The following is a 25024-nucleotide window of genomic DNA, read 5'->3' on the forward strand; positions in this document are numbered from 1 at the left end:
TACTTAATTGGGGGTGGGGGGGGGGGTGGGGAGGGGGTGGCCTCTGAAAAGAGCGTGTCTAACCCTCTCTTTCACTTTACTCACCAGAGTCCAGAGAACCGGGAACACCCGTGGAGCTCGGACAATGAGCAGCCTTCCCAGAGTCTCTGGGTAATTGGCCTCCACAACCTCTATGATCCTGAGCAAGGCTTTCACACCGGGCCGCCAGAGGTGCCTCATGTTCAAGCCCTCAAGGTCCACAAGACAGGTCCAGGACCTGTGAAGGGCACACATAGAAAAACAAGGGTTGTGTCTCAATTTTTGTTATTGCAAAGACTTTATTGCTTCCAAAACATGTTACATTCTCTGAAGGTTGTGATACCTTTTGTTGGACCAACCTGGAAAATAATCCATACTGTTGGTTTTTGTTATTGCCAACAAACCTCAGATGAAATAACTATAGGTAGGCTGCATGATAAGAGCTCTACGAGATGAACACAAGAGCAATATTGAAAGTTGATGATAATGCAGTGGCAGCACACTTCAAAGGAACAGACCTACCTGGTACAAAAGTGAATACAGTACAGTAGAATATTTACTAAGTTGAACAAAAGACGGAGCAAAGCTGACAATTTACCTGATCCAGTGTTCCAGATGAAAAGTGATACATACTCATTTTTCACGAGATACAAATAAGTAAAACTGTTACTTTAAGAGTGATTGAACCTTTCTAGGAAAGTCAGTTACAGGTAGTCCTCGTTATCCAACGTTTCACTTAACGAATGGCATACCCAACACTATACAATGCAACCCTATGGGCCATTTTTCAAGGCCGGAATGCGTTATCCGACGCCTGAATGCGTTATCCAACGCTCACCGCCACTGATTAACACGGAGTGTATTTCTAACCTGATAGGTCGTCCAAACTGGTGAGTGTTCTCCTCACATTTTTTCTGTCCTTCTTCATTAATGGATAAAACCTGAGTCAGGGAAAATACAACACTTTGGGATCATATAATGTCTCAGCTCAAAGAACTGGTGGATTTAATTGACACAATGGGGCAAAAAAAGAATTGATTAGACACAGATTTTCTTCTCCTAACTAAACTTTTATAAGGACTCAAATTGCTATCTGATTCAGCCGAAGGTACACGTTCACATATTGATGTAACATGTAACTACTGACTCTCATACTATCTGAATGTGTGTACGGAATATTTTATTATTATATATGCAATAGCAATGTACTGAGCGCATTGTACTGCAATGTACTGAGCGCATTGTACTGCAATGTACTGAGTGCATTGTACTGCAATGTACTGTGCGCATTGTACTGCAATGTACTGAGCGCATTGTACTGCAATGTACTGAGCGCATTGTACTGCAATGTACTGAGCGCATTGTACTGCAATGTACTGAGCGCATTGTACTGCAATGTACTGAGCGCATTGTACTGCAATGTACTGAGCGCATTGTACTGCAATGTACTGTGCGCATTGTACTGCAATGTACTGAGCGCATTGTACTGCAATGTACTGAGCGCATTGTACTGCAATGTACTGAGCGCATTGTACTGCAATGTACTGAGCACATTGTACTGCAATGTACTGAGCGCATTGTACTGCAATGTACTGAGCGCATTGTACTGCAATGTACTGAGCGCATTGTACTGCAATGTACTGAGTGCATTGTACTGCAATGTACTGAGCGCATTGTACTGCAATGTACTGAGTGCACTGATAGGTATCAAACAAGACACAATACAGTTAAATATATTACCAAATTATATGCATTCATTTATAAAACATGGCAAATAGTGTATATTCAGTGCGTTGTGTAGTCATATTATGGTGCTGTGCAAAGGCGTCATTATAAAAGTCTTCAAGAGGGGAAGAGGGGAAGAGGGGAAGAGGGGAAGAGGGGAAGAAAGAGATGTCAGAGAACAGTACAGAGCACATGGGGGAGAAGGGACGGAACCCAATATGACGTGGACAGTACGGCCAACCTAACTCCATGTCATTGGAAACATATTTCCCCACGCAAGAATTTGTTTATGATGAAATCACAAAATGTTGTATTTCACTTAGGTTCAGTTTACTAAACATCACTGAGCCTTGGTGTAACTTAAGGCCCATCCATTTAACGTATGCTAAGGCAGGGGTGCGCAAATAGGGGGGTGCAAGACTTTTTGGGGGTGGGGGGGGGGCAGTTGCAGAGGCCCCGCGCTCATCCCTAAGGCATTTAAATTAAATAGTACAAATTGACTGGGGCGCTCCCTGAATGTAGCTGGTCACTTGAAACCCCCCAAAAATAGTACAGTAGTTCGTTAACACACACAGAATGTTTGACCATGAAATACACAGTGCAATAATAAATTAATACTGGCCCGAGGAACCTGACAAAGCAATTAGTTTTGCGAAACGAGCAGCTACTGTACCTCAGACGAGACCTCGGCGACCGGTCCCGCAGTCGGACGCGCTTGCGGGAGCTCACCGTGGAGCAGAGGACTTGCCTAGAGACCCGGCGCTGTTCCGTGATTATTTAAGTGTGAGTGTTACTATTTCTGTTGTGTTACCATTAACTTTTATTGAGAATTCACTGTGGCTTTGCCCATTTTCCTTACTTAGGATTGTGGGAGTGACGCCATCCACTCACCAATACTCACGCTTGGTCCAACTGAAGGATCAAAGGAGGAGAGGGTCTATATGTATGACCCCAAAGATCTTATCTACTGTACGTGAAGTGGCTCACATGGCCATGAGTACCTGTTTTATTAATATATAGTGTCACTCCCCATTGGTGTTGATTACTCTCGTGTTCAGCGGCTAATCCCGTTTCCAGCCAAGTATTATACTATCTTTGCATTTTTATTGTCTTTTACTGTATACTGGGACTTATCCTGGGCATTCTTGCGCTGACCATAACTTCACAATCCATTTAAATTAAATGCCCGGGGATCGCGTGAGGCCTCTGTAATTTCACTTACCTTGTCTCCGGCGATGTGTCGCAGCTTCAAATGAAGTCGCGTTGCCATGGCAACGTGACGTGACCCCGCAGCGTCATTTGACGAAGACATGGTAAGGAGGGGTGTGCGAGTAGGGGGGCAGTGCAGACAGGGAGGCGCAAGGGGAAAATTTGCGCCCCAATGTGCTAAGGTAATGAAGTGACGTGAAGGAGAAGAGGAGAATTCTATGGACAACACAAGGATTTGAGAAGAGAAGCAGAGAAAGACCGTGTAGTGGGTCATATAATTCAAGCAATAGATTCAGGTTGTGGAGGTGCTTGATGTGTAACTGCAATGGATTGCGAAGATTAGACAGAGGCACCGTTTGAGTTGTAGGCTCAGTGTTTCTGAGCTGTGCCAATCCGAAGTAAGGTCAAGCACTCACATGTCGTAAGATGGACTCTTCGCCCAGAGCTTTCAACAAGCCTTTCGTGTCCATCTGTCCCAGACGCAGGATATACAGGGGGCGTCCGTCTTTATTAAAAAAAAAAAAAAGAGAGAAGGTGGGCTGAGTGGTTCTTATCTGCTTACAAATTCTATGTTTTTATAAGCTGAGCGCTACTTTTCTCTGCTTTGAAACAAGCAAAATATGCAATTTTGTCTTGTTTTAACATGACCTCTCTCTGCTCTACATGCGTAGGAAATCAAACAGCAATATACAGGGCGTAATTCAATATGTTTTAAAACAGTTTTACTGCATTAGTGGAGATTTCAGTCCCAATGGAGCTGAACTCTTCTCCGGCTCAGTGAAGCAGTTTCACAGCATATGTAATAGGGATTATAGAGGTAAGGGTTATGGGTGGCTAACCTCTGTCATGATAATGCCACCCTCCAGCATAATACTCTTCTAGAATAGGGGATGGGCGCCAGGTCTGGAGAATGTAATCCACCTGGTACTGCTTGCGCCAAGAAAGGGACTGGCAGAGCATCTCCCTAGTCTTCTCGATGTTGAAGTCCCTGGCTCTGAGAAAGCGCAGGATGTGCTCATCTTTGGGGATCTGTAGTGTGAAAAGGAAATATATAAGTCATTAGAAGGGGATGTCTGGAAACAAAGGAGGAGCCCCACTGAGTATTAACTAGTGGGAATGCTCTGGGCTAGATATCTACATGACAAGTCAAAATTTGCATTATATCTGCTTGCAACTGTGTCAAATTGTAAAAACAACTTTTTAAAGGTGCCCTCCCACTTAGTCAACTACTATTATGATTTCTGGTCTAAATTTGCACAGGCATTACAGCCGTGTGTGTCTAAGAGGGTAAAATAGCAACTGTTTAATGGTAGTGTTCTCTGCAACGCCATATACAGATGTACCCACTACTATTGCGCCAGTGGGACTTACACAAGCGATCACTCTTCTTAATCAGCCATGCACAAGCTACCATGCTATTTCACCTGCTGGAGTGTTCCAGTGGGTGAAAAACGATGGCTACAACTGTATATATATCATGGGTCTGCACATTTTAATCAAGTTTCTTATTTTTGATTTGTATCTGTTGACCAACTAGGTCTATGTCCAGCACTGGAATCAAATCAAATCCTTTGTTCCTTCCTATATTAAACCCCCAGAGTACTCACTGACTAAGTAGAGCAAATAAAGAGGTGAATGGTTTAGATAAATGAATGCAGAAGAGTGAATGTTCAACATGTATTTATAGTATACAATTGTTATTCTTCATAGTGCCTCTCTTTAGTCCGTTATTCAGTATGACTAACATCTTCTCCAGTATAGGAAAGATGGCTTCACAGCATATTGAATGTAGGCCTTCGTGTCAATGCATGAAGGTGTTTGGCGCCATATTGCCCCTTATACAGTATGTCAGCTTGTATATGGTGATTATAAGGGGATCACGTGATGCACATATTATAACGGGGTGGATTCAATTCTGCCGCTCACTGTGTGCTTTGTTGTTTTTTTTGTATCAAAAACTCCAGGTCTAAGCTGATGTAAACCTACCTGCCGATCTGCATCTAGTGTAAGAATCCTAATTATTAAGCTTGCTCTATTTGATTTACTCGCACGTAAAAAATGCTGCAGTGGATCAAAGCACACTATTTCTCCAGTGTTAGAATTGAATACAGACAGTCCTCGGTTACCCAACGGAATCCGTTCTGGAAGTAGCGTTGGATAGTGAGACCGTTGTAAAGTGAGTCCCATGTTAATCAGTGGCGGTGAGCGTTGGATAGCGGCCCTTAGGGTTGCACTGTAAAGCGTTGGAGATGCCATTAGTTGTAAAGTGAAACGTTGGATAACGAGGACTACCTGTACATAGACCTCCTTAAGAGTATCTGCAATGAGGTATCTCTGTGAAGAATCTCCTTAGATTAAGTGGCACATCACCAGTTACTTTTCCGTGGCACGTGTGTAAGTTACTGTGAGGCCGAACTTCACGGGTTGGGTTACCAGCACAAAACTGCTAAAACTGTCTCACGCACAAAACAAGCATCAGATTGCATTGCCCAAATAGTCAAACACATAACAAACAAACAAGGATTTAGGCTTGGCTGCTGATCATCGTGATCATGCAGAAAAGTTATAGAAATTGCAAGGCATGGGGAGTCTTGTTTGACACCAAGCTTGCACTCCTCCAAATAATGTTTAACAACGTCAGGATAGATGTCTTAATAGATCTTGCCAATTAGCACTAAAGTCTTACAATCCCTCCTAATTGTAAAGGGGTTAAGGCAGCAAGTGAGATCTGAAAGCAGAACAGTGGTAGCGTGGGAAACGAGCCACCACAGTGGCAGAAAATCATTAGTGACACATGTAGGTGATTTAACAGAAATCAGAATGAGGGATGCAACACAGAGGCAGAACATATGGTCTGGTGACATACAGGAAAATAAGAAAGTATGGCAACAGAGCAAGGCAGGCAGCATGAGAATGACACTGAAAAAAACCAAGATTCAAAATAGGGTGAGAGAGATGGCTGCACAGCACAAAAGGACAAAGATACAAGCGAGCCCAGTGATGGGAAAGATGACAAAAATTACAAACATTGAACACCCACACATGCAGGTCACACAATGTGTGAGTGAGGTAAAGTTGTATATGTTGTTGCCTTTAAAATAGTCTCTCAGCTGTAAAACGAGACCAGCAATATACTCTGATCATTTGGACACCAGACCAGTCCAGCATAGAGCTGCACCTGAGCATCACAATTATAATAGTATAATTTACAAATAAGTCTCAGCTAATGAGAGCGCATATTAGGAAACGAGGAGTAAAGACACAGGAGGGCAGATAAATGCTTCTGCACACAGCAATACAATGCAAGTTATTCTCCAACACTCCAAATCCCAAATGTACCTTCTCTGGTTTCCACTCGCCAGCCTCTGACTACAGGAGAGAAATAGATTTTGGATTTTTTTTTTTAAATGCCCAGATATGTTTTCCCATCCATCCCTTTCACATCAACACAGAGGAGAAGGAACTCTCAATGATATTGAAGATTGACATAATGTAATATCTCTCTTAAACAGAAGAAGAGCATAATAAAACAAATATAAGAGACATATATTAAACTGAATAGACATCAAAGTAGAATTTGGGCATACAAATATACTGTAAGAAACATTTGGCCCATCCAGTAAGTACTTTACTGGGTAGGAGGACAGTAATAGAAGGAATGTGTGAGTCATTGGTTCACCACCTTCCATTGTAGAATGACATCACAACAAGGAACTCTTGTTCCTTGGAACTCTTGTTGTGATGTCACTCTGCAGTAACATTGAAAAGAAGGGACATTTGGCTAGTTGAGTTACATAGTTACATAGTTACCTAGTAGACGAGGTTGAAAAAAGACATACAGTATGTCCATCAAGTTCAGCCTATGCTAAATGTAGACAACAGATACTTTATCCTATATTTGTACTTGTAGTATTCTTATCCAGACGAAGACAAACAAAAATAACCCATTGAAACATCATCCAATGATATCTCATAAGGGGAAAAATAAATTCCTTCCTGACTCCAAATATTGGCAATCAGCTTTCTCCCTGGATCAAAATCCTTCCAATGTTTACTTATTTGGTATATCCCTGTATACCTTTCTAAAAAGATGTCCAACGTTTTTTTGAAGATATCTATTGCATCTGCCATCACAGTCTCCATGGGTAATGAATCCCACATTGTAACTGCCCTAACTGTAAATAACCCTTTCCTTTGTTGCTGGTAAAATCTCCTTTCCTCCAACCTTAACGTTTGACCTGTGTCCTTTGTACTGCCATTGGGATGAATAGTTATTTTGAAATCTCCTTGTATTGTCCCCAAATATATTTGTATATACAGTAGTTATCATATCCCCTCTTACACGCATCTTTTCTAATGTAAACAAATCTAATTTAGCTAGCTTCTCCTCATAAATCAGATTATCCATCCCCTTTATTCATTTGGTGTCTCTTCTCTGCACTCTCTCTAATTCCATTACCCCTGTTCAGTAATGTGCCTTTAATCTAGCAGTGTGGTAGTTAATTACTAAACACCACCTGCCTGAGTAGATTGCTTACAAAAGCCTGCCTTTGAGACAGGAAGTGACTCTCCTTAGCTCTGACTGAGAGCTGACCTTTGGAGCTGACCGGTCTTGAGCTCTGCAGAGCTAATTTCAAGACACAGGGAAAACTACTACACCTGAAGCTGAACCAGGAAGTGAGAAGATTTTCCCTCCAAGAAACAGATAAGACTTTTATTCTTAAGAGACTGCTTATATCTGCTTATTTTCATGCTATATGTTTTGGGGCTGCGAGACATGCTTAACTAATGGAGATGTGAACTAATTGCATAGGATTTCACTAGAAATACTCCCAAGTGAATGGAAGCTTTGTTCCCCCCCTATGTTTGGATAATTTCCTGATGAAAAGGAACAGGCACAATAAAGCCTATTATAATTTCACATTATAAAGCCTCCTAATTGTGTACCTCTGTGAACGTCCGTCTACAGTCATCTTACTAATTTTTTATAAAGAGGCATAATTATGTTTACTTCCCTTCCATCCATTGCCCGTTTAATGCAAAATAAGATCTTGTTTGCCTTTCCAGCTACTGCATGACTTTGGGCACTATTGCTAAGCCTGCTGTTTACAAGCACTCCTAAAGCCTTCTCCATCATGGATTCCCCTAATTTATCACCATTTAATTTGTAAGTCGCCTGTTTATTCTTATTTCCCAAATGCATAAACATTCATGTATCTGTATTAAACCTCATATGCCATTTACTTGCCCAAGTTTCTAGTCTCTCCAAAACCTTCTGGAGAGAAATTACATCCTGCTCTGATTATACTACCTTACACAATTTCGTATCATCAGCAAAGATGGAGACTTTGCTCTCTATGCCAACCTCATGGTCATTAATTAACCATTTAAAAAGCAGGGGTCCCAGTACCGATCCCTGAAATACTCCACTCACAACTTTAGCCCAACCTGGAAAAAAAACAATTTATGACAACTCTCTGTTTATCCTTCAACCAGTTTTCAATCCAGGTGGAAATATTTTTACTGAGACCAATTTGCTTTATTTTGTACACCAACCTCGTGTGGAACCGTATCAAAAGCCTTTGCAAAATCTAAGCAGACCACATCAACTGCATTGCCCTGGTCTAAATGCCTACTTATTAGTTTCTTTGAGGAGGTAAGCTTAGTTTGGCACGACCTATCCTTCATAAATCGATACTGACTATTACTAATAATTTTGTTATCCATTTGGTACTCCTGAATATTATCCCGTACTACATGGGTGTGCAAACGGGGGGGAGGGGTGGCGTGGTGGTTGCAGAGGCTCCGCGCTCTTCCCCAAGGCATTCAAATTAAATGCCGGGGAACAAAAAGTTTGCACACCCCTGCTGTACTATACCTTCAAGTACTGTAGCTTCCCACTATTGATGTCAGGCATACAGGTCTGTAATTTCCTGGTTGTGATCTAGCTCCCTTTTTAAATATAGGCACCACATCTGCTTTACCCCAATCTTGTGGTACTGAGCCTGTGAAAATTGAGTCCTTGAATATTAAATGTAATAGTTTGGCTATTACTGGACTTGGCTCCTTAAGAACTTTTGGATGTATGCCCTCGGGGCCAAGTGCGTTATTTACTTTAATTTTATCAAGCCGCCTATGAACTTCTTCCTCAGTTAACCAATTGTTCGTTAATATAGAGGTTGTGGCTTCCTCCTGCGACACTACTATTGCAATTGAGGCAAATAATTAATCTCACACTGAAAGGGTTCTATATTTTCTTTCCTAATATTTTTGTTATTAAGGTACTTAAATAACTTTTTAGGTTGTTCTTACTTTCTATTGCAATCCTTTTTTTCAGAATCCATTTGATTGCCCTTTTGCAACTTTTGTTACATTCCTTATAATTCTGATACGGTGCCTCTGTCGCTTCTGACTTTAAGGATCTAAACGCCTTCCTCTTTCTTTCCATTTCCTCCCCTACCTGTTTATTTAGCCACATTGGTTTTTAGACTTATCTCTTTTATATTTATTACCCAAGGGTATGCACTAAGTGTGCTTTTCTAACAATGTTTAAAAGACGGCCCCTTTATCTTCCACATTTTTTCCTGCAAAAACATCATCCCAATTTATCTTTTTAGATTAGTCCTCCGTTTATTAAAATCTGCCTTTCTAAAGTTTAAGGTCTTTGTTGAACCCAAGTAACCTGTTTTTTGATAATTTATTTCAAATGAGATCACTGTTACCCAAATGTTCCAGGACTTGAATATTTGTTATTACTTCTACATTGTTTGATATTACCAAATCCAGTACTGCCCCTCTCCTGGTTGGTTCCTCAATCATTTGGGTCATGTAATTGTCTTTAAGCACCCCAAAAACCTGTTACTTTGGTTGTAATGTTAATCTCATTGCTCTAGTCTATGTCTGGATATTTAAAATCACCCATTATGTAAACATGACCCAGTTTTGATGCCTTCTCCATTTGCCAAAGTATTTTAGCTTCCTCAATCTCACAGATATTTGGGGGTTTATAGCATATCCCGAAAAACATTTTCTTTATACTTTTACCTCCAATGCTAATTTCTATCCACAAGGTCTCTACATTTTCATCATTCCCTTCATAAACATTTCCCTTTATAAAAGGTTTTAAATCCGGTTTAACACAAACATTCTTAACGCACAATTCACTTTAAATAGATTATGTTCAATTAATCAAGGTGACTAAGGTGACGAAATCCCAGTGGCATTTTTACAACATAAGGGTATAGCTTTACAGTATATACACACAAAACTATATGGAGCTGATGAACACATTATAAGGATATAATGTGTGCATCACTTCCACAGTTTGGTGTGTATACACTATATATATATATATCATACTGAGTGTTATCATGCCTGCTGTTTTCCATGACCCTTCATACCTTGCCCTTGTGAGTATCCTGCAGCCATTGTCGGAGCTGGATCAGGCAACTTTCCTGCATGGGGGTCAGCTGCCCCAGGTACCGCTCTATGTAATCAGCCTCCAGTTTGTCCGCTAAGGGGGAGAAAACGTGAAACAAAGTGACAGTATAGGACAATGCTGGGCAACTTCAGCTAACTAGAGAGCCACAGACCTGTTTTCTGCACACCGTACATCTTTCTTCCACATATTTACTTTATATGTAAATAAAAAATTAACTGCTTTAAAGTCAGGCCCAATTTTAAAAAAAAACCTGAATTAATTTACATTTTTCCAGGTAAGGTAATACTTGAGTGCTGTGATGGTTTGTGTAAATTAATGTGGTTCATTTCTGGGGACCCCACCCTGGTACCCAAGATAAATACTGTAAACATGGAGCCGGTACCAGCCCCATCCAGGTTAACAAAATGCTGGTTTAAATCTTTCACATTACCCAGGTCAATAGGATAACTGACATCATCCATTACAGCATACTATTGGCCACGGATGATTAAAAAAACCAAGAAGCACCGTTGCTAGAGTTCCCAGTATCTCGGGATCCAGGGGTCCGTAGAGCTGAAATTAACACGATACACCTCTGGAGACCCCCTGCATCCCACCTATGTAAAAACAGGGGAGATCTGGGGGGGGGGGAGGGACTGCTGTTTTGAAAGACTGTAATTTTAATATAACATTTTAACTCGATGAATTTCTTCAGCAGTGATGTATTACCAGTGTTACAATGTTACTACATTACTTCTATCTTTCTGTCCTGTGTTGGGAGTTGAAAGTAATGAGAAATGACAACAATGTCTACTATATGTAAAAATGCACAAAAAGGCATTAGTAAGTATTAGAAAACGTGCAGATGAAAGCAAAATCCAAACGTACATCTTAATTATCACACGTTCTCAGCTAGCTCAAACTCCTATACCCACCACATCATGAATATATATTTATGTAAAAAAAAAGAGTGCTACTGGGCGTGGCAAATGTATACAACAAAAGACAGGGGTGCCCAATGCTACATCCAATTGACAAAACATATATGGTAATAAGTACAAAGTTCAAATACTTCAATAATAATAATTACTTGGTTATTTAGTTAAACCCTTTGGCCAAAGCGTTGTAAGCCTGCATAACAAACGTCAATGTATAACCAATAATGCAGGTCCTAACACAAACTGTGAACCCTTCCTGTTTCCTCTGTCTGAGGGGAAAGAACCATGGTTGGATTGGAACTATGATTAAAAGATTTACCCGTTATGAATGTGGAAAACAAAGTTAAAATCACCGGGATTCGCTGGGTTAAAGGTGCAATCCCACGTAGCTGTAAAGAACAGTCTATTTGACATTCTCAGATAAATCTAAAGTAATGAATTGATGGCTCTTACTTATTTGTTAATTATATTTGTAGCCAGGTCCCCAAAGAGTCCTCCCGGTGGCGTCAGAGGCACGGCGCCGCCATCTTTGTTATGTCCGCACGGGCGCGGAGGCTCGCGCATGCGCAGACGTGACACGGCAGCCAATATAGTGAGCGTGAAGGGGCAGAGATGGCGTTCCGTAGTGCAGGGACTCCAAAAGGTCACGCAGGCGCAGTTAAGCATAGCGGCGGCCATTACAGCTTCGCACAGGCGCAGTAAAGATAGCGCACGCGGTCCCAATGCTAAAGGTCCTCAGTGGACTACAATTCCCAGCAGCCTCTGGGGACTGCCCTTTCACACACATCACGTGCAGCCAGCCAGCAAATAGAGTTTGCAGCTTCTCCTATTGGAGAAGGATACAATGTTGCAGAGACCACGCTAGTCAGTTGGAGCGGGGAGAAGGAAGGGGGAGGAAGTATGTAAGGCGCAAATGGCTTCTTACACTAGGCCAGATTACCCCCACGCCCCAGGTAGGCCCCACTCCCCACTAGGTTAGTGGGTAAGTTCATAGGGAAGGCCCCTTAGGTAGGGACCCTGCCCTTAGGTGAGTGTAAGTCTTGTCAGTGACACAGCTGCAGTGCTGTGTGCTCTGACAAGAAGAGACAGTGTGGCTTTCAGTGCAGCCTTCAGCAGTTAGCTTTGACGGTGTCAGTAAGAGGCCCCTCATAGGAAGAAAGGGGGTTGCTTTCTAGGTATACAGTGTGTGTAATATCACCAGTGCCAGTTGCACGTGGTGAGCTGCCAGAGTCTGGGATCAGACAGAATCTACAGTAAGAGATTCTGCATGCAGGGGCTAGGGTAGAGGTATACCCCCAGGGCCCAGTTAGTCCCCTGAGACACTAGAGGATACTGTATGTGATAGGGACTGTCTTAAGACAGGAACTCCTTCGCCATACTCAGAGAGGAAGAGGAATGCTGCATGACAGTGCCTGACTGTCAGTACAGCATGTAGCAGGAAGAGTGCCTGACTACATAGCAGAGACTGTGGTAAAGGATCATTCCGGCTGGGGATCCCTCCCCTGTGGAGTCAGCGTGTGTATCCATTCCTGCAGAGAGCAGCGCAGTGCGGCGTGGGATAACTGTGCGGTGTTGCTGAGTCCAAGGATTATCCTGATCAGGAGCAGTGATCAGGGAGGTAGTATATTAAGTGCACCACCGGGCCCCAACACAGGGAAGCGCTATCCCTCACACTCACATTCGCCTTACTGTTGTGGACACTCAAGGGATAAAGCACATCATTATCAAAGGGACTGAGGGTGATGTGATGATGGACATGTGGGTGAGGGGATAGTATGCATTCAGGGTGATGCAATGTTATTCCTATGATGTATTGATGTTATGCAAAAAGAGTTTCATTGAAGTTATCGTTCGTGCTCAGTAAATACTGTTTATTCACATTGTGTGTATTTACTGTATGGTTGTTCTGGTGAGGGCACACTCCCACCATGTTGGGATCCCTCATCAGTGGAGGCGCTGCACCGAGTATAAGTATATACCCCAGGTTCCCCGTGGCGGAAGCTCAGCCCTCCTGGTTGCCAAACAGGTACAGCACCACACTGATAAGAAGTCAGATACACCTACCCACCTCAATCTCACTTAGGGTGGAGGAAAGAGGGCTACATATTTATATATGTTTTTAGGGGCCTCCAAATAGGGAGTGTTTGTTAGTCAAGTATTTTCTTTACCCTTAGCCCCACTGTGTCCTTAAGAGGGGGCTCTGGCTGTGCCAGCACTATGTTTACAAACTAACTTTAAACATGCAGCTTAATGTTGCAGAGAGAACATGAACTGTAGGTCTCAGATTGTTATAACCCTACACCTATTCCAAAGAGGGGGCAAAGACTGGAAGGCAGAGCCAGAAGGGCACGTACAGTGCTGCAGGACACTCTCTCTAGTTTTTAACGCAAGCCATCCTGTTCTCTCTTCCATATATTTAACTGGTTTAAGGGTGGACCCTCTTTCCAAGCCCTACTTAAATCAACCACTCAGACCAAAACTGTATCATTGAATAAACACTATCCACTAATTGTGCTTCTATGTACTGTAGGTCACTCACACAAAGTACGTTCATTTGAAAGTGGATAAGTGTAGAGATAAAAGCCATAAGCTTAGCACCTCCAAAGAGTGCAATGGGGAAATCCCATTCATTGTCTGACATTGAAGTAATATTTAAAGGAGCATTCCCTCCTAGGACCAAAGTGTAATAATTCTAGTTACATGTTTAAGAATTTCATCTGGCTAATTGATAACTTTTTTTTGACCTAAATCTGACACAGTATTTGTCGCGTATTTTTTTAAAGTCTGAGGTTTCATTTCCTGTATTCTATTTTCCCTTTCTGTGATGTCACTGTGTGTTCAGCAAGTGCCGGTATAGCTAGAGTCTCCCCTCACCACCTCTCCTTAATTGTATTGGTTATCGGACGAGGACAGGGTGGGATAAGGGTAAAGAAAACACTTGATTGAAAAAGAAGCACCTATTCAACTGGCCGACTATGTGGGATTGTACTGTACCTTTTAAATGTGATTGGTGCCTTTCTCAGAGAGATGTATGAAGAGTATGAATGTATGAATTCAAGGCATGTACCATCAGAACTGCATAGCTCCGCTCCAGGACTCCGATTACCAGGCTCTCCACTGCAAGGTCTCTGCATAGAGGTTTGTGACAGCTCCATCCTAGCACTCTGCGGGCTGCAGGGATATCCATTTCTACCAGCCAGTGATTGATGCGGACTTCTTACAGATGCTCTAGGTGTCCATCTTGGGATGTGAATGATTCCCTGAGATACGAGCTCATTCAAGTAAAACTCAATTACCTCCTTACCCTGAAAAAGGAAAAACACAGGATAAAAGGATGTTTTTCCTTGTCTAATACACCAAATGAGCATGGAAATAAAAATCACCTATTGGACCTTTCCACCAGAAAGTGACATATAGACAGTGTTGTGAATACACATTGTAACATGGCTGACAGACTCAATCTTGTATCATAAAGGCAGTTTAAATCATGAACTTTTCAACTTGAATTATTTTGATGGCAGAGGGAGCATGGCATCCCAATTAAAGGTTTAGCCCGTTTTCTGCCCTTGTTCATCAAGATGGTGACCCACTGCTTGGGTAAATGTTGCTATCCCACCCCTCGGGTTAGCTTTTGCTACTGACTCCACCCACTCTGTCTGGAGTATTCTATTCCGGAGGCCCTCCTCACTCCGGATTGGCTCAGCGGATTAAAAGGGACTCTGCTGATTGGTCGGCAACCACTCCTTCCAAATGGAGGTCAGGAAACTATAGAAGCTGATGCCAATCTGAATCCCACAGTTGTTCCTGGTTGGTTTCTGTGTCTAGAGACCAAATCTACCAAGGATTGTGTGGACTTGGGGCAGTCAAGCACACTGCACTTAAAGCTGCAGTTCAGTCAATATCCTGCATGTGTGTTTTTTTTAATAAATCAGTTCTGTAGTAAGAAAAAATACTTTTAGCATTATCTTTTTTTTAAAAAACAACTTTGAAAGATCAGTTTTCTTGTATTCTATTTTAACAGCCATTTGCTAAGGCACTGCCCCTTCATGTCCTGTCACAAGCTCTGGCACACCCCTTTGTCAGCCCTGCCCTCCCACTAGCACTTGTCAGTGCAGGAATGCTCATGAATATTCATGAGCTTCCACTGACAGACAAGCAGATTATAAACAAATGCCAGCTTTTAATATGTCACCAAATTTCGACCTATCAATACATGGAGAACGAATTGACCTGCAGCTGTACAGTTCTTTAGCTAATTAGAGATTGCACACATGAAACTATTGAAGTAAAAAAATAAATGTAAAAAAAAAAAAAAAAAAGACTGAACTGCAGCTTTAACGAGCAGGAGTCCCTTGTAAGTCCCTGTTTGTTGGTTTATTGCTGTGTTTTGTTATTGGCTCCGGCCGAATAAACTACTGTTTTATTAACCTACTGCACCGACACACTTTATTCGAGCAAATGCCTGGTTTGTACCTGGCAGAAACCTGGAATCCGCCACTGCTCACCTCTTGCATGCTTCGTTGCGCTTGCCTTCCCAGCCACGGTTCATGCCTGGCTGACGGGGGCCTGATCTTGTTAAATGATAATGAGAATGATTTACTAGGCTGCGATGTTTCGATTGTCCACCAGATGGCATAAACTCATGACTTAAGTAATGTGTGGCCTTTGCAAGTTGTTTCGTTTCCAAAAAAAGTTACTTTATCCCAGTACAGTATGCTATTGTGTAACTTGTCCTTGAGACTGAAGGAATAGTTGCAAAAAATGTATCAATTTAGGCTTTACATACAGTAATGTATTAAATAAAGACAAAGATCATTTTCACTTACACTATTCTACAGAGACATGAGTGAACAAGTGGAGCCCGTGTTCCAAAAACCTGACAGAAGTTATGCTTATTTGATATGGGCCGCTATAAATGCAACAGAGGATAAGATGGCAACAGTTGTTCAAATTTATCAGTATTTTATCGAAAATTATGACTTTTACAGATTTTCGCCAACTCCTCATTTGTGGAAGCATGCAATAAGGAAAAGGTTATGTAGTGACCCCTGTTTTCACCGTATTGAGCCCCAATTTGTTGGAGGGTATTGGTGTGTGTCACAGGGTTTTTCCCGTATCTATGATAATGGAGGCGGCAAAAGGCGAAGGGTCGTGTTAAAACGAAATAAGAAGCGACAGTCCCTGCCAAGCAATGCGCCAGAACCAGAACCAGAACCAGCAGCAGCACCAGCTTATCATCATGGTCCTGCCGTCGGTGACAAATCTGAGATGGATTTCGCAGCCAGTTTTGATGAAGCTTGCATGTACCTAAGCGATTTCCCGCTGACTACAGGTGGGCTAGTCCCTCTGCAAAATGATGAAAGCTGGACTGGAAGTGGGCCGGCGCCAGCGCAAGCTGAATGGGAAATTTAGTAATACTGTACTGTACAGTATGGTGAGTACTGTATTTTTGCCGTATTATTTTGGTGGGGCTGGCTGGGAACTTCTTTAGGGGGCTGACCATTACTGTACATTAAAACTTTTCATTTTGTTTTTCCTCAGAAAAGAAAACGGCTAATGGGGGGATTTCGATGGATTATATTGTACTGTATGCTGATGTTTTCCGGCCATACAGTATACTGTGTAATAAACCCGAATAAATAAAACTACTGTATGCATTTATTCTACAGTACATGTTCAGTAAATTACTGCACATACTGGGGGCGAGATGTGTTTGCAGCAGAGAGAGATTTAATAATATTGTACAGTGAGCAGGGGGTTCCCTGAGCCAGAAATTAATGCTCAGGGAACCCCCCTGCTCCTGATCAATATTATTAAAAATACGGAAAATGCTGCGTCATTACCATAGCGGATAGCCGCTAAGGCAATGAAGGGGTTAACCCACCGTGCCCGCTTTATTGTGTGTAGTGGGGATGGGTGAGGGGGGTATTTGGCCCTTGGTGTGAGTTTAGGACTTGCGGGAGGGGGGGGGGGGTTGCGGGTGCACTTAACCCCTTCACGATCGTAGCAGTTAATACCGCTACGGTCATGAAGGGGTTAAGCCCTCCCGCTACCCCCCCCCCCCCCCCCCCCCCGCAAGCCCTCCCCAACCATCGTTGGGGCGAATACCCCATTCACCCACCCTCCCGCTACCCACAATAAAAAAATACACACACACAGCAGCCGCCAAAAAATAAATAAATAAATGACAATAAATACATTGGAAATACATTTTTATTGATAGTGTAGATGTGCAGGGGGTCTCCGGAGCTGAACCGCGGTGGTTTTAGGTCTGGGGACCCCGTGCCCCCCGAGATACAGGCCCCTTTAGGGGGTGCCGGTAGCCCTCTGCTTGGTTTAAAGGTCCCGATCACGTGATCGCGGCCTGTAAACCAAGCAGAGCAGAGGGATACCGGCACCCCCTAAAGGGGCCTGTATCTCGGGGGGCACGGGGTCCCCAGACCTAAAACCACCGCGGTTCAGCTCCGGAGACCCCCTGCACATGTACACTATCAATAAAAATGTATTTCAAATGTATTTATTGTCATTTATTTATTTATTTATTTATATTTATTTATTAATTGTGCTGCTGCTGCTGCAAGTCGTAAACTCACACCAAGGGCCAAACACCCCCCTCACCCCCAATAAAAAAAATTCACGCACAGCAGCCCCACAATTAATAAATAAATCTAAATAAATAAATAAATAAAATCTATGTAAAACCCCCTCCCCCTATTCTCGCTTTTAAAACGCCCTGCCTTCTCTCTAATCTATGTAAAAAAAACCTCCCCCTATCCCCCTATCCCCCTATTGTGTGTGTGCGTTAAGCTTCCCTGCAAGCTATGTAAAAAAAACCTCCCCCTATTGTGTGTGTGTTTAAATCTGGCTGGCCTGTGTTTCTGAGTGCTGAGTGCTCTGCGTTTAACCAAGCAGAGCAGAGGGATACCGGCACCCCCTAAAGGGGCCTGTATCTCGGGGGGCACGGGGTCCCCAGACCTAAAACCACCGCGGTTCAGCTCCGGAGACCCCCTGCACATGTACACTATCAATAAAAATGTATTTCAAATGTATTTATTGTCATTTATTTATTTATTTATTTATATTTATTTATTAATTGTGCTGCTGCTGCTGCAAGTCGTAAACTCACACCAAGGGCCAAACACCCCCCTCACCCCCAATAAAAAAAATTCACGCACAGCAGCCCCACAATTAATAAATAAATCTAAATAAATAAATAAATAAATAAAGACATGAAGAGAAATAAATACTGTATATACTGTACAGTATATACACTGTATATATATATATATATATATATATATATATATATATATATATATATACAGTATACATATATACACTGTGTATATATACTGTATATATATATATATATATATATATATATATATATATACATACTGTATGTGAGTGAAAAGAGAAAAAAGTAACCCGTATGGGAGCACTCAGGTATGCAATTGATATATTTGTTTATTTATTTGACACAGTGCAAAAAGGGATGAATAAACAGTACATGATTTAAAAACACTTAAAAAAGAGGCATGGACCCTTAAACACTAATGAACAGCACTAGGGAACGACACACACTGTCAACCCTAAACATGAAAAGGATAGTGACTCAAAAAACACTAGGGAGAATCAAAGTGAATCACAATACAGTAGGTTACTGGGTTTAAAGGCACCTACAGTATACAACGCTAAGGATAATGCACACTACAATACCAAAAAGTATTTTAACCAAGCAAGTAAACCAAAATCAATATATACTGTAAGTAACAACCAGAAAAGACAATTTAAAACCAAACTAACCCTTACAATACCAAGGATTACATCTATCTAATTGTAAAAAACCTTATACAGTACATTATACACAGCATTGTTTAAAAACCCCTTCCCCCCTAATGTTTGTGTTAAGCAGATTACACTGAAGGGAGAGAGATATAAAGGCCTAAAGCCCCTTCCCCCCCTAATGTTTCTGTTAAGTAGATTACACTGAAGGGAGAGAGATATAAAGGCCTAAAGCCCCTTCCCCCCTAATGTTTCTGTTAAACAGATTACAGTACATTGAAGGGAGAGAGATTTTACAGAAACACACATTAGGGGGGAGGGGGCTTTAAACAGATTACAGTACATTGAAGGGAGAGAGATGTTTCTGTTACCAGTAAATCTCCCTCCCTGCATTGCTAACCACCCTCACCCCCTACCCACATACCGTTAACCCCCCCCCCCATCCTGGCCATGGCCCCTCCGCTTCTGCAAAACAGACACAAAAATTAAAACATACAAAGTAATGTCCCCTAACCCCTTAATCACCATAGCGGTTATTAACCGCTACAGTCATGAAGGGGTTAACCCACCCTCACCCACCCACCACTCGGGATGCCTACATACCCTCCCACACTAACCCCCCCCCCACCCGTGAGGCCTAACCACCCAATCAGTTCCCACAAGGGAGGCCTACCCACATACCGTTGGGGAAACACCCCACCCCCACCCCAGTACCCACAATAAAAACAGTACAATCACCCACAATAAACAGCATTCTATTTATTAAATACATTACCCACCCCCTGTGCCCCCCCCCCCATAAATACAAGATTTATTCTTTTACATTCAGGGTCCATAACGCAGCCCCACGCTAGTCCCCGGTGGGCTGGCAGGGCACCTGGACAGACCTACAGTTTACCAGCAGCATTCCACAGGTTCTGGAGGCCTGCTGGTGGATCCTGCCAGCACCATGGCGCCCAGGTGGTCTCCTTGGGTCACCGTGAGCCTCAATTGGGTCCACACGGTAGGCCCAAGGATGTCTGGGAGCCCCGGGTCAAACCCACAGGTGTCTGCGGGGCCTCGGGTGGTTCCCATGGGGGTCTGGGGAACTCACGGGTGCTCACTACGGGTCCGCGGTGCCCCCACAGAAGTGGGACCACACATCATCATCCCCGCACCTACGGCTCGGAGGTGCCCCCACAGAAGTGGGACCACACATCGTCATGCCCGCAGACTACGGGTCCGCGGTGCCCCCACAGAAGTGGGACCACACATCATCATCCCCGCATGTGTCACCCGTGGAACCACCAGCCTGCTACCCTTTAGGATACCCGAGGATTCCCCGCGGGTGGTCTCCAGAGGTCCCACGCAAAACCACGGAAGTAACCCTGAATGTAAAAAAAATAAACCTGGCCAATACATTCAATACATACACCCTCCCCCCCAACACCTACAGTACAATAATGTGCAAAATAACTATTATCCAGATATGGATAATAGATTAATTGCCCATTATTAAAAACATTAACTAGCATATACAAATAAATAAAGTACTACTGACCTCATCAATACGAAGTGTCCGATGCCAGCGCCTTCCTTCTCTTGCCCACACAAAACATAGCCAAAACCAAGCCAATACATTGCAATTACATTCAGATATCAATTAACCCCTTAAACACCTTATCGGATAATAACCGCAAAGGTAATTAAGGGGTTAAGCCACACAGGCACGATACCCACCCTTCACCCATGAATTTGTACTGTGGCTTCATCATGCAACTATATATATATATACTGTATATATATACATACAGAGAGACAGAGAGAAAGAGAGAGAGAGAGATATATACAGTATATATATATACACACGTTATATACACACCCATGATAAACCAAATATACAGTACAAATAAATGTAGAAGGGTTATCAAAACCATACTGTTCTACAACCAAACACTTCTCCATACAGATACTACATTAAAATCAATTTCCTTTAAAAATCCTAACTGATCTCACAATCTACTGTACTGTATATGATCACAAACCAATGAAAAAAAAGTCACATTCCAAAATGCATAAAATCTATGCACCATACTGTATACATTCTGCAAATTAATCAAACGTAAACAAAAATCAGTTAGCAATCATTATTTACACCCCTAAACATTTCACACTCAATCAAGAACAATGAGACCATTAACAGATTCACGCCTAGAGCAGAACAATTAAGCCTTTGAAAAAATATAAGTACCGACAAAAATACAACCTTTACAGTACAGTACAACCAAGGCTATCTATCCCTGACCTTCCTCAAACACACAATACAATACCAAGGAATAATACATCTATCTAATTTTAAAATACTTTAAACTCACAAAATAATTAAAAACACATCTAATCCAGCTTTTAAAACATCATCATTTCTTACCCTGAATGTATACTGTACTGTATATCTCTCTAGACATATATATTGTACATACATACATACAGTGGCAAGAAATGATATACCACAAAAAAATAAAAATACACAGGTTAAAAAACCTTTTGAAAAAATTAACAAGTTAAATAAAATACATTTCTTTACTGTAGTTCACTTACCATTACTTGCCCCCACCGACTCCCGTTGCCCAGCTTACTCACGAACCAATCCACGATCAGGAACCCATAAAATAATAAACCATTGAAAATAATAAACATTAAACTAAAAATCCAAACCAATCCACGGGTCTTCTACTTGTAATACACCTTCATCTGTATTCTTCTTTCTTCTATCTCCTTCCGGGCGGGGCAGGGCGTGGTCTTCTTTCCATCATCGGCCACGCCCTTGTCTTTTTCCTTCTCCGGAGGTCCTTCCTCCGCGGCGTCTGGCTGCAAAATGAGACGACATAGGCTTTTAAAGGCCTATGACGTCACATTTTGCGTCATGGTTCCCACGGTCCTGATTGGACCGTGAAAACCATGTGTGTTGGCCGATAATAAAAAAATGATGACGTCACTTAAAGGGAATGAAAGCACAGCCAATCAGAATGGCTTTGCTTCAATTGCCTTTAAGATGACGTCATGAAAAGGCACATGGCCGTGCACACATGGTACTAGAGCCAATCAGAGCGTGGGAACTTTATCCCTACTCTGATTGGCTCTGGTATACCATGTGTCAGGGGCTTGGGGGAGAAAGGATGTGACGTCAATGAAAACCTGTCACGTGGTACGGTAGCCAATCAGAGCGTGGGAACTTTATCCTTATTGACGTCACATCCTTTCTCCCCCAAGCCCCTGACACATGGTATACCAGAGCCAATCAGAGCGTGGGAACTTTATCCCTACTCTGATTGGCTCTGGTATACCATGTGTCAGGGGCTTGGGGGAGAAAGGATGTGACGTCAATAAGGATAAAGTTCCCACGCTCTGATTGGCTACCGTACCACGTGACAGGTTTTCATTGACGTCACATCCTTTCTCCCCCAAGCCCCTGACACATGGTATACCAGAGCCAATCAGAGTAGGGATAAAGTTCCCACGCTCTGATTGGCTCTAGTACCATGTGTGCACGGCCATGTGCCTTTTCATGACGTCATCTTAAAGGCAATTGAAGCAAAGCCATTCTGATTGGCTGTGCTTTCATTCCCTTTAAGTGACGTCATCATTTTTTTATTATCGGCCAACACACATGGTTTTCACGGTCCAATCAGGACCGTGGGAACCATGACGCAAAATGTGACGTCATAGGCCTTTAAAAGCCTATGTCGTCTCATTTTGCAGCCAGACGCCGCGGAGGAAGGACCTCCGGAGAAGGAAAAAGACAAGGGCGTGGCCGATGATGGAAAGAAGACCACGCCCTGCCCCGCCCGGAAGGAGATAGAAGAAAGAAGAATACAGATGAAGGTGTATTACAAGTAGAAGACCCGTGGATTGGTTTGGATTTTTAGTTTAATGTTTATTATTTTCAATGGTTTATTATTTTATGGGTTCCTGATCGTGGATTGGTTCGTGAGTAAGCTGGGCAACGGGAGTCGGTGGGGGCAAGTAATGGTAAGTGAACTACAGTAAAGAAATGTATTTTATTTAACTTGTTAATTTTTTCAAAAGGTTTTTTAACCTGTGTATTTTTATTTTTTTGTGGTATATCATTTCTTGCCACTGTATGTATGTATGTACAATATATATGTCTAGAGAGATATACAGTACAGTATACATTCAGGGTAAGAAATGATGATGTTTTAAAAGCTGGATTAGATGTGTTTTTAATTATTTTGTGAGTTTAAAGTATTTTAAAATTAGATAGATGTATTATTCCTTGGTATTGTATTGTGTGTTTGAGGAAGGTCAGGGATAGATAGCCTTGGTTGTACTGTACTGTAAAGGTTGTATTTTTGTCGGTACTTATATTTTTTCAAAGGCTTAATTGTTCTGCTCTAGGCGTGAATCTGTTAATGGTCTCATTGTTCTTGATTGAGTGTGAAATGTTTAGGGGTGTAAATAATGATTGCTAACTGATTTTTGTTTACGTTTGATTAATTTGCAGAATGTATACAGTATGGTGCATAGATTTTATGCATTTTGGAATGTGACTTTTTTTTCATTGGTTTGTGATCATATACAGTACAGTAGATTGTGAGATCAGTTAGGATTTTTAAAGGAAATTGATTTTAATGTAGTATCTGTATGGAGAAGTGTTTGGTTGTAGAACAGTATGGTTTTGATAACCCTTCTACATTTATTTGTACTGTATATTTGGTTTATCATGGGTGTGTATATAACGTGTGTATATATATATACTGTATATATCTCTCTCTCTCTCTTTCTCTCTGTCTCTCTGTATGTATATATATACAGTATATATATATATAGTTGCATGATGAAGCCACAGTACAAATTCATGGGTGAAGGGTGGGTATCGTGCCTGTGTGGCTTAACCCCTTAATTACCTTTGCGGTTATTATCCGATAAGGTGTTTAAGGGGTTAATTGATATCTGAATGTAATTGCAATGTATTGGCTTGGTTTTGGCTATGTTTTGTGTGGGCAAGAGAAGGAAGGCGCTGGCATCGGACACTTCGTATTGATGAGGTCAGTAGTACTTTATTTATTTGTATATGCTAGTTAATGTTTTTAATAATGGGCAATTAATCTATTATCCATATCTGGATAATAGTTATTTTGCACATTATTGTACTGTAGGTGTTGGGGGGGAGGGTGTATGTATTGAATGTATTGGCCAGGTTTATTTTTTTTACATTCAGGGTTACTTCCGTGGTTTTGCGTGGGACCTCTGGAGACCACCCGCGGGGAATCCTCGGGTATCCTAAAGGGTAGCAGGCTGGTGGTTCCACGGGTGACACATGCGGGGATGATGATGTGTGGTCCCACTTCTGTGGGGGCACCGCGGACCCGTAGTCTGCGGGCATGACGATGTGTGGTCCCACTTCTGTGGGGGCACCTCCGAGCCGTAGGTGCGGGGATGATGATGTGTGGTCCCACTTCTGTGGGGGCACCGCGGACCCGTAGTGAGCACCCGTGAGTTCCCCAGACCCCCATGGGAACCACCCGAGGCCCCGCAGACACCTGTGGGTTTGACCCGGGGCTCCCAGACATCCTTGGGCCTACCGTGTGGACCCAATTGAGGCTCACGGTGACCCAAGGAGACCACCTGGGCGCCATGGTGCTGGCAGGATCCACCAGCAGGCCTCCAGAACCTGTGGAATGCTGCTGGTAAACTGTAGGTCTGTCCAGGTGCCCTGCCAGCCCACCGGGGACTAGCGTGGGGCTGCGTTATGGACCCTGAATGTAAAAGAATAAATCTTGTATTTATGGGGGGGGGGGGCACAGGGGGTGGGTAATGTATTTAATAAATAGAATGCTGTTTATTGTGGGTGATTGTACTGTTTTTATTGTGGGTACTGGGGTGGGGGTGGGGTGTTTCCCCAACGGTATGTGGGTAGGCCTCCCTTGTG

At 42.5% G+C, this 25024-nt stretch overlaps 1 protein-coding gene across 2 annotated transcripts in view; it reads right to left on the minus strand.

Annotated features, from left to right (window-relative positions):
* The window catches only part of SEC14L5 (SEC14 like lipid binding 5), an 84240-nt gene that overhangs the window by 15170 nt on the left and 44046 nt on the right, over nucleotides 1-25024 (minus strand). For both annotated transcript variants that reach the window (XM_075566152.1, XM_075566150.1), the window contains exons 7-12: nucleotides 14378-14615; nucleotides 10353-10465; nucleotides 3792-3981; nucleotides 3369-3457; nucleotides 889-959; nucleotides 85-256 (exon numbers count right to left, since the gene is read on the minus strand). In XM_075566152.1, coding sequence (XP_075422267.1) covers nucleotides 85-256; nucleotides 889-959; nucleotides 3369-3457; nucleotides 3792-3981; nucleotides 10353-10465; nucleotides 14378-14615 — 873 coding nt within the window. The remainder of the gene's footprint in view (nucleotides 1-84; nucleotides 257-888; nucleotides 960-3368; nucleotides 3458-3791; nucleotides 3982-10352; nucleotides 10466-14377; nucleotides 14616-25024) is intronic.

Source organism: Ascaphus truei, chromosome 11 (assembly GCF_040206685.1).
Source record: "Ascaphus truei isolate aAscTru1 chromosome 11, aAscTru1.hap1, whole genome shotgun sequence".
Classification (NCBI taxonomy): domain Eukaryota; kingdom Metazoa; phylum Chordata; class Amphibia; order Anura; family Ascaphidae; genus Ascaphus; species Ascaphus truei.